General features: G+C 38.6%; 1 protein-coding gene across 1 annotated transcript; it reads right to left on the minus strand.

Moving 5' to 3' along the window:
• Window positions 1-4,163: 4,163 nt before the first annotated feature.
• LOC112503690 lies at window positions 4,164-4,691 on the minus strand. Its single transcript, XM_025107678.1, has one exon. It carries the CDS (start codon window positions 4,689-4,691, stop codon window positions 4,164-4,166), a length of 528 nt encoding a protein of 175 aa, XP_024963446.1.
• Between the last annotated feature and the right edge of the window lie 6,188 nt (window positions 4,692-10,879).

A 10,879-nucleotide genomic window follows, 5' to 3' on the forward strand; every position in this document is an offset into this window, starting at 1 on the left:
AGAAATAAACTTCATCATCAATCAGACAAACAATGCGTAAGTTATCCACACCCCAGTTGTTACTATTACTCATTTTATTTAATTTTACAACTTTATTCTTTAACAAATCTCTCTCTTTCTCTCTCTCTCTCTCTCTATATATATATATATATATTTATCAAAATTTCACTAATTAGATTTTGTTAGTTTTTTTCGAACTATTTGAATATATTTGTTGATGATTGTATTAACAATTAACATATATTTATATAGACAATCTTCGGATAATTAACCAAAATACTCATATTACAGTGCAACTCACGGTTCCCACACTAGTTAAATTAAAAGCCAAACAGTGGGATCATGCACCTTTCATGTCCCAAATCATTAGGAAATGTGAACTTTTGATTCCAAAACTAAAAATCAACGAGCACTACACTATCTAATGAATTAGTTAAACTAAGATGTAGAACAAACCTTTAACAAACTGATGTAACATTCTTCTCCAAACTAATCGACATCCATACACTAGCACATAAAAATCCAAGAAGAAATAAGTTTCACTACCAACGAATAATATCTCAAATGCTCATTTATGATCTAAGACCAGATGTTCAACTTACAAAGTCCATATATTGGTGGAAGATCACCGAGCTTTGCATATTATGTTTTCCAGTTCTCATTGGAACCACTATTCTTTTGTCACACATCTCACCCTATAAATGACCGTGATCATGATCAAAACAAGCATTTCACCAAAAATCAAATCAATGAATGAAAGGGAGCTATCCATGAATTCTACATTTCAATACCAGTCACCTTTTAACGATTTATGCTAATTATGTTATGAATGTCAAAATGAGTATTACAAGTAGAAATTCAAAAGAACATATTTGTTACGACCATATTTTACCCTTAGTCATGCATTTTGTGTTGAACGATTAGTTAGAAAACAAGTCATCTCCTATAGTTGTTGCATTGTGTTGCTTCCATATTTCTCCATTTTTAGATCTATTTGAAAGGATATGTGCGAAAGCACAAATTAAGATCTACGTAAGGCAAAAACAGTAAACAATAAATAAGAACAATATCATAAGGATATTATAGTCATCATTTATTTGTATTGACTGAAGAATGATTACACTTGAATGGACTGAGATTTATGTGACTCACAACAAATATCTATTAATTATGTGTGTAAAAAGTGTATTCAAAATCTTACAATACAAAGAATATGAACTACTCTATAAGCGTAAAAGAGAATGTTAGGTTTATGTTTCAGTTGTATTAAAGTACTGAAAGGGGAAGAGTTTCCCTAGGCAATTTTATAAAGACAGTAAAAAGCGTCACCGATACAAAGCAATCAASAAGAAAAACTACGRCAACTTTGACTCACAAACCAAGTCATAAGGAGCCAAAAATGACAAAGGGAATTACACCAAAACATAAGAAAACCATAAGCCAAAAAGCAAAAGGCAAGAAAAACCCATAAGATCCAAAACCGAGAAGGCACACCACCCACGTAATCACATAACATTGGAATTCATTAGCTTCTTCCTTGTCTTCCAAGCCATCCAATGAAGAATATGCATCTTGATTTCCTCAATAACTTTATCCCCCGAATGATTGAAATTGTCAAAGAACTTCCTGTTCCGTTCCCTTCAGATATTATATACCGTTGCTGATATACCAAGTTTTTGAACCGTAGACCAAGATTTCCAAGTTTGAGTGGACCCTCTATGAAGGATATCCTCCCAATTGTTTGGACAGTTCGTTAATCCCACATCCATTTTAATAACTTCCCAAATACTGCTTGAGTAATTGCATTCGAAAAATAAGTGATTGTGCGTTTCAATCACTAATTTACAAAACACACACTTTAAATCCGGCGGTTCATGCTTCCACTGACTTATACGATCTTGAGTTGGCAATTTCTTCTGACAAGCCATCCACATGCAAAGAGCATGTTTAGGAACGTATGCTTTATTCCGAACTAGTTTATACCAATGCACAACCGGCTTCACCTCTTGGATAGTTTTCCAAGCCAATTTTACCTCAAAATCGCCCCGAGAAAGTTTATTATCAAGCCATCTGACCTTATCCTCCACTTGACTGGGAAACGGAATCAGAACACTCTGCAGCTGAGGATATTGTTGAAACCAATCCACCGGCCAATTAGTACCAAATCGTTGCATTACATCAGATACCGTGGAGTTATTGTGAAATCCCTGGCCATTAATGAATCTATAAGACAGGGATTGAATGAGAGGACCCGACTTGCTCCATGTATCTGCCCAAGCATGCGTAGATAAACCATTTCCCACATTGTAGATAAAGAATCTCCGGCAATGAGATCTTAAGTCTAAAAGGCTCCGGAGTATCCATGACCACTCATTCCTCTTCTTGATAACCCAGAAATTACGTCCCCGAACACAGTGAGACTGAATCCAAGAAACCCACATAGTATTTCTGCCCTTTAGAATATCCCAAATATGTTTAAATAGAAGACACCTATTCCAAGTCGCAAGTCTTTTCATACCAAGACCCCCACTTTGAATAGGCAGGCAAACTGTATCCCAAGCAACTCGACATTTACCCATCTGACCCTCTGCTTTATTCCATAAGAAATTACGAAAAAGCTGCTCAATTTCATGGATTGTGGTTGCCGGTACAAGAAATACCGACATCCAATAAGTTTGCATTGAGTGAAGCACTGAGAGAATAAGTTGTCGATGTCCTCCATAGGAGAGGAATTTATTCTTCCAGTTTAAAAGTTGAGATTTAAGCTTTAACACAAGGGGATTAAAATCACGTACCTTCAGACGAACCGGAGAAAGAGGAACTCCCAAGTACCGAATAGGGAAAACCCCTGGCCGAAARGATAAMCTATYACGTATAAGAGTTTGAACCTCCATTGCGACATTCCCGAAAAACACCTCACTTTTTTCCAGACTTGGCGACAATCCCGAACGTTCTTCAAACAAAAGAAGGCCACGTTTGATGACTTCCACAGAAATAATGTCCCCCTTTGAGAAAATAAACAAATCATCAGCAAAGCATAGATGAGTCAACTTAATATCCTCACAACCTTGATGATACGAGAAATTTGCCTCCTCCTCAATACACTTCGAAAGAAGCATTGAGAGACCCTCCATAACAACAGTAAACAGATAAGGGGAGAGAGGATCTCCTTGACGAAGGCCCCATTTACCATGAAAAAAACCCTCCGGCTGTCCATTAACACAAACAAAATAAGAGGATGAAGTGATCAGGGTCTTTATCCAGTTAATCATGACTGGATGAAAACCCATTCCCTTCAGCATCTCTAAAAGAAACTGCCAATCAACCGTGTCATAAGCATTACGAATATCAATCTTGAAAGCACATTTTGGTTCCCCTTCAGAACGCTGATATACAGCAACCAGTTCATGCGCCATTAAGATATTATCAGTGATATGGCACCCAGGAATGAACGCAGATTGGGCCTTGCTAACAAGAACATCCAGCGATCCTTTCATCCGGTCGGCAATAACCTTACTAATACACTTCAGTAACACATTACAACATGCAATTGGCCGATAATCAGTAACACAAGAAGCATTAGGAACCTTTGGCACAAGACAAAGAAGAGTATGGTTCAGCTGATACTCCAAAGTTCCAGAATAGAAAAAATTATGTATCCCAATGAGAACCTCCCTACCAACCACATTCCAAGCTGCTTTAAAGAATTTAGAAGAATACCCATCARGGCCAGGTGCCTTTTCATTCCCAATGGCAAATAAAGCATCCTTTATTTCCATATCCRAAATAGGRCGGATTAAGTGAAGAGAATCCGATAACGATAAAGAATGACCAAACACACAATCCCCCATAGAGGGAGGAACCAAAGCATTAGAGGTACCTAGAATACYTTKAAAATGGGWAAGGAACKCTGTARATACCTCCTKATGATCATAAACTGTACCAGAAGAATCCCTTATAGTAGCAATATGGCTCCGATTGCGCTTTTCTTTCATAGCATGAAAAAAGAATTTAGAGTTACCATCCCCTTCATTGAGCCAAGATATCTTCGCTTTCTAACGAGCCATTTCCACTTGATCATTTTTAGCTTTTTGATATGCTAACAATAGGTGAGCAATGTCCTCCTTCAGCAGGTCATTAAACGGGTCTAGATCACAAGCCAATTAAGCGACATCAAGTTCCGTCTTTAACTGAACAACCCTTTTATCCAAACAACCATACGAATTTCGTAGACGCCGACAAACCACCTTCAGAGCTTGCAATTTCCGAAGCACCCTCTTCATATAAGATCCTCTATGAGGTTTCGTCCACACCTCCTCCACAGAAGCAAGGAAATCCTTATGAGAAGTCACAAAATTATCAAACTTAAAGCCACGTTGGCAAAGACGTCTACCAACTTTAAAAGAAAGAATACCCRGAGAGTGATCAGATATCCCCCTTGGTTCAAAGAAWACCGAAGCATCCCCAAATCTAGTGATAAAAGCAGAWTTGCCCAGGATACGATCAAGTTTGCGCATAACACCATCTCCCCCCGAAGGTTTCTGTATCCAAGTAAATTGGCAACCTTGATACGAAATGTCAAATAATTCTGCCTCTTCCAGACAGAGATGAAACTCCTCCATGTCAGAATTTCGCCTAGAGGAACCCCCCAACCCATCATGAGGGAAAAGCATTGAATTAAAATCACCCATCGCAACCTATGCTTTCCTTTGATTAAACACATGAAATTCACCAAACGCCCGCCAAAGCTCACGCCTATCCATACCCGTATTACACCCATAAACAAAAGTAATAAAAATAGGATCAAGTTGCCCAAAAATCCTAATCTCACAATGGACATATTGTTGGTGCTGCTCAATCATAAGAATAGATAACACTGTCGGATCCCAAGCAATAATAATACGAGTCCYTTGATCACACAAACYCCCATTCGAGATCCAACACCAATTTCCAAACACTTTACCACACACATCCCCCATATGACTATATACAACTTTGGATTCAATGATACAACATAAGGAAAGATGCTTTAAATTAATAAGATCACGTACCTCCTTTTGCTTTGTTAGGGCATTTAGTCCCCTAATATTCCACGTAGCGACCTTTATCATTGAGAGATGGAAGTGGATTTTACCCCTTTACTATAATCCAAAGAGTGCCCCTCAGTGTCAATTATTTCCATATCATCATCATCATCACTAGAGTCATCTGAAGGTAGTGGGGAAAATCTATTACTAGTAGACATAGAAGAGACTGCACCACGTCTTGGTTTCATCGCTTGAATCACCCCTTTAACAAGTTATGGACCCTGCTTTGATCGAAAAGTCACATTCGATACATCATCCTTTCCTCTTGGCGTTCTCCCCGCATCCACCGTACAATATTGACTTTCATCATGTTCCCTACGTTCCCCAATTGAGAGATCTGAATCGACCGACTGAACTACTTCCTTATCCTTTTTATTCACTCCCAATGTAGACGGTTCATCAGAAATCAGCTTTATAGTACCAACTCCAACTATTGTTTCGTGAAAATTAGAAGGATCACCTGAAGAAGTAGCCTGAGCACCATTACTAGACCCTGAACTCTGTTTCGGCTTCCATTGTTTACTCTTTTTCTTTATAAATCCATCATTATGCAGCGGCTTGACAATCTCGCCATAGTTTTGAGTACCCCCTTTCAGACATGAATTCGTATTATGGCCAAAAACTTTGCATTTCGAACATTGAGACGGCACCCAATCATATTCCAAAACTACCTTTATCACATCTTCACCATCACCCGAAAGCCTTGGAATGACAACTTCAATTTGCTTCTGAATTGCACCCATGGCCCAAACATCCACCAAAACTTTAGCAAAATTAGTACGACCCCATGCTTTATCACAAGTACTAGCAGTACAAGCATCCAAACGCAAATGGACTCCAACTGCACTAGCAATTCGGCTAATACCCTCTCTATTAAAAGCAACCAGAGGAATATTATAGAACTTAATCCATAACAGACAGGAGGTATGTTCAGGTTTAGTAAGCCCCTTTGAAGGATCCCATGTGGAGACAAAAAGAGGCCTCCCACGAATCATGAGGGGAGACGATTCAACCACTTGATTGCAACCACCATTATCATTAAATCAAAAAAAGAAGTAACCAAGGTCGTTTACCATTGCATCCATAAGCCCAAACTTGCCCCAAGCATTTTTAACCGCATGCAGCACAATTGGAAATGGAAGACGCGGTCCCAAAAAGTATCCATAAAGAACCGACTAGAATGATTTAGCCATATTAAAGTAGATGGGCTTAAATACAAAAACAAAACCTTAAAAAGTTTAAATAGTTTCCTATTTTTCATGTTTAGGTTAACTAATCATTGCAAAATCTTTGTAACCGTACTTTGACATTTACTCTATGTATTCACAATTTCCAATCAATAGACAACCGACTTCTTGAGATAAATACTTCTTTGTGTGATTAATCATTGTTCTTTACATCAATCTGGGTGCATCAATTGGTATTAGAGCAAAAGATCAACCATGGACGGTTGTTTCAAAAACAAATTGTCCATTTATTGACTGTGAGTTCTTAAAGTTCGAATCTTGATATTCTTTTATTCAATTCTAGGAGTTTCTCGAGAATTAGTGTTATTTGGCTTTGATTTTCTCCTACATATCCAAAATTAAAAGAATTTGGATTGGTTGTAAGCAAAATATCGAAATCTGTTGGAAAATTTCCAGATCTCCTTAGTTGTCACATTCCTCTAGTTATTAGCATCACATTAGTTACATACAACAAGTTATTGTTATCGCATCATAAAGACCTGACAACATCAAGTTCTCACATCCATAAGAATCAAAAACTTGGTTCCTCACATCTTTAAGACCAAAGAACACTAAGCCATCACATCCTTAAGATTCGACAACTTGGTTCCTCGCTTCTTTAAGACCTGAGAACAATAAGTCATCGCATCCTTAATACCCAACAACCTTGGTTCCTCGCATGCTCAGCACCCAACAACTTCTGGTTATCCCATCCGCTTAATGTGATAAGTTACTATTCCAGTCCTGCTGAATGCGACAAGTTTGGGTGCGACAAGTTGGATGCGACAAGTTCTAGGTGTGACAAGTAGTTATACGTGACAAAGTTTTAGGGCGCGATAAAGTTTTCAAGTGTGATGTGATAAAAAGTTTTTCCGATAAATAGTTTGGTGCAACAAACTTGTTGTCTTTTGAATTCTAAGTTTAATTTCTGATTTAGTTTGACCAGTTGATCTATGATCATTTGATAGTTTATAACAATGTCGTTAAGAGAAGCCATGTCAATAGGTTCAAATACAAAACCTTCAGTTCTGTTTAGGGGTGACTACCCTTAGTGGAAAGACAGATTTCTAAACTTTATAGACAAACAAAGGCTGGGTGCTCTAATGAGAGAATCCCTAGGGAAAGGACCAACAGTCTTCATGGACACTATACATGCTTCCCCTAATGCCAATCTGTGATCCCAGATTCAATTTTAATTTAACAATTCATTCAATGATCAAGAACAACATGGAGATTTCAATATGTCGGCAAGCTTGTATTTCGTAAAATTGATGAGTATGGTGTTCTTGATACAATCTCAATGTACACTTGAATTGAATCTATTAAAATGATGTCTAACCGCTTATTAACTCTCAAAACTAACTAAACTTCTGCTCTTATTTATAGCAGCACCCTAAAACTAGAAAGTCAACCGACCTTCTATAAAAAGAAATAACAACAAACTAACAATTACAAAGTTTTTAAAACTATTTAAGCTCCGGGACTTGAATACAACATTTTTGTTCCAACAATCTCCCCCTTTGGATTCAAGTCCAAACAACAACATCTTCATAAAACTTTAGAAATTTTGATTCTTCAAAATATGACATTCAAAGCATTTACCGATCTTCATCTTTAATAATCTCCCCCAAATAACTTCCCCTTAAAAGAACAAATTTTCAGATAATCTCCTCTTTTTGATCAGCACTGGAAGATTTTATCTTCCATTTAATCTGATAAGAATTCAACTTTTGAATGATCTCCCCTTTTAAGAAATAGTAAACTTCTTTAAAGAAAGAATCTTCATATTCACTCTCCCTTTAGCATTGCAGCACAATAATATTCAACAATGATCAGTGTTGATCCTAGATCTCTCAATAACACTAATATTCAAGTTATGAATAACCTAAATATGTCTTGTGGATGAATAAAATGAAGAACACTCAAGAACAATTATGAATATTCAGGAATATACTTTGAGTGTCGGAAGATTCACTTTATTCCAAATGATTGTGTGAGAAGCGTAACCGATTACAAGAGACCTAACACCTATTTATACTAGAAAGCTAAATAATGAGATTGCTATCTATGGAAGATATTATGCAAATCTCTTACGAAAAGGAAAACTTATCTAGACATGGAAAGTAAATAAAAACAAAGTAAATCTTTGAGAATCCAGTTGGAGATGATCTATGGAGCGATGTTCAACCAAGTCTTGATATCATCTTCATCGGATGCCTTTGGTTGAACTGATGTGGAAGACTCTAAGTGTTGGTAACCAGAAGGGTTATGAAGATGCACAATTCATCGCATCTCTAGTCGTTAATCGGTGTTCTGGTTGTATTGGACACTTAGTGCTTTTTCCTGAAAGTCTTCCATCGGCCTTCTGATCCTTCACAATTGTTTTTTGTTACTTTTACAAATAGGAGTTATGGGGTCTAACAATCTCCCCCTAAGTTATGAAAAGACAAAACATTTGCTAATCTATGAACATTCAAAAGATAAGTGAAAGACAGAGGCTAAGCTAAAAGAAAAACATCCTTTGACAAATTTTTTCATTAGAGTAGGTGTTGGATGAATTCTTACATAAGTGGTGGAATAAAAAAGAAATTACATAAAATACTTCATTCATGGTCTTCTTGAGATACCTTCCAAAAACTCATCATCAGTCCTCTGTATCAGATGATTGTGGAGATATCATGAATGAGTTATTGACCCTCTCTCATCCGCACGTGAGGTCTGCTCAATCTATCCCTGATGACATTCTGAAACCATTCAAGTCTTGTGGTTGAATACTTGAAGGCCTCAGTCAGTCTAAAGAATTTCTTCACACCAAACTCGTTTTTGAACACCAATCCGAGCTCTGGTTGAGTCAAGACTGAGGCAGATCTCTTCTTCTGTAGGCCTGGAAAGTCTTCGTCTGAAGAAGTGTAGGAGAGTCTTTCAATGCCGAGTTCAAGAGCGATTTGAAAGTCGCTCTTTGCTCTGTAGTTAACCAAGGTCTCCGTTGCTTGTACAATCGCTTGATTTTCCATCCCAAATCTGATCCCTTGATCCTGTCACTGACCTGTGTGTCCATATAGATCAATCAAGTCCCATGGATTGAGATTGATCAAGTCATTGTCATTGAAGACGTTGACCTGCCCATGGGCTCGTTCCACGGTGTACTCGATGTATTTGATTGGTCTGTTAGCAAAGGTTCTCATTTTTATGTCTAGAACCATCTTGATTCCATCGTTCGAGAAAACAGCTTATGGTAGGGAGGTTGTCTGTCTTACGAACCTATGGCACAAGAGATCCATCAACTCTGGTGATAGCATGGGAGGATTGAGTACCAAATTTTCATCATGATTGTGGTAAAGGTATTGATGGATATTCTCTATCATTACTGGTTCCCTTGATGGCATCTATAGACGTCTCCTCAGTGACTTGAAGATGGCAATAATCTCATCAACTACGTCTTAAGGAGGATGCCTTGATGAGAAAGGGATGTCCGCTGGTACTTGTGATGGTTGGGCGATGGATGGTTGATGTTGGGTGATGGGTTGTGTTTGGGTTGAAGGTTCTGTGTGGGTTAAGGGTTGTGTATGGGTTGAGGTGATGGTATGGGTTCTAGTTGTGATGGTTCAGGTTGGGTTGGCTCTTGTTGATGTATTTCTAGTTCAATGGGCTCTGGTTGGGGTATCTCTGGTTCAATGGGTTGGTGGTTGTTGAGGTAAGGTATGTTGAGTGATGATGGGTTCTGGTTGAATGGGTAGGGTGATGGAAGGTTCTATATGAGGAGGTGTTGGTGATGGAGTAAAGGGTTGGTTAATTTATGGTTGAGGGGTAGGTGGGATTTCATCAGATGAAGAACTCACTTTGATTGGTGAGAACTCATTGATGTTGGGTATGGGTTCTTGGGTGCTAGCTATGGGAATATGTACATTATGTACATCTTCAGAGGGCTGAACCTATGGTTCCCTAGCTTGGGTTCCTTGGGATATTGAGGTTTGGTGGCTTTGAGTTGGTGGTGCAGCGGTTTCCATTGTTTGTTGAGCCACATTCTCCCCCTCATGATGACCTAGACCATGATCATCTTGGTCAGGATCCTCATGCTTCTGTCTCTTAAGCGTGCGGCTCGATGAGCAGGAGGCTCTGCTGTGCTTCTTCTTCCATAGCCTCATGCGCTCGGTAAGCGTATGCACTTTCTCTCTTATGCATCGTTGTTCCATTGTGCGAAGAAGAGTGTTTGTACGGTCTTGCTGTTGGAGGAGACTCTTCTTCCATGCATTGGTTGGCTCCATAGCTCTAGACGTGAACTTTGCACTTATCTCATCGAACGATGAGATAAGTGCCTTTGAGAGTGTTCTCATGTCGGCTCTGGTTGCAAAGTCTTTTGAGGTGGTGGATGGTGAGGCAGGAGGAAGGATGGAGGTTGAGGTGGATGCGGGTGGTGGGATGGTGATGGAGGCTATCATTTTCCTAACCTCTGCAGCAAAAGATGTAAAGGCTTCATCAAACAATGGAGCTGTAGAGGGGGGTGGAAGAGGGGTAGGTTGAGGTAATTGGGCAAGTATGGTGGCTGGAAATGAGGTAAGGGTAGTG

Source organism: Cynara cardunculus, unplaced genomic scaffold, assembly GCF_001531365.2.
Source record: "Cynara cardunculus var. scolymus isolate 2C unplaced genomic scaffold, CcrdV1 Un_Scaffold_3572, whole genome shotgun sequence".
Taxonomy (NCBI): domain Eukaryota; kingdom Viridiplantae; phylum Streptophyta; class Magnoliopsida; order Asterales; family Asteraceae; genus Cynara; species Cynara cardunculus.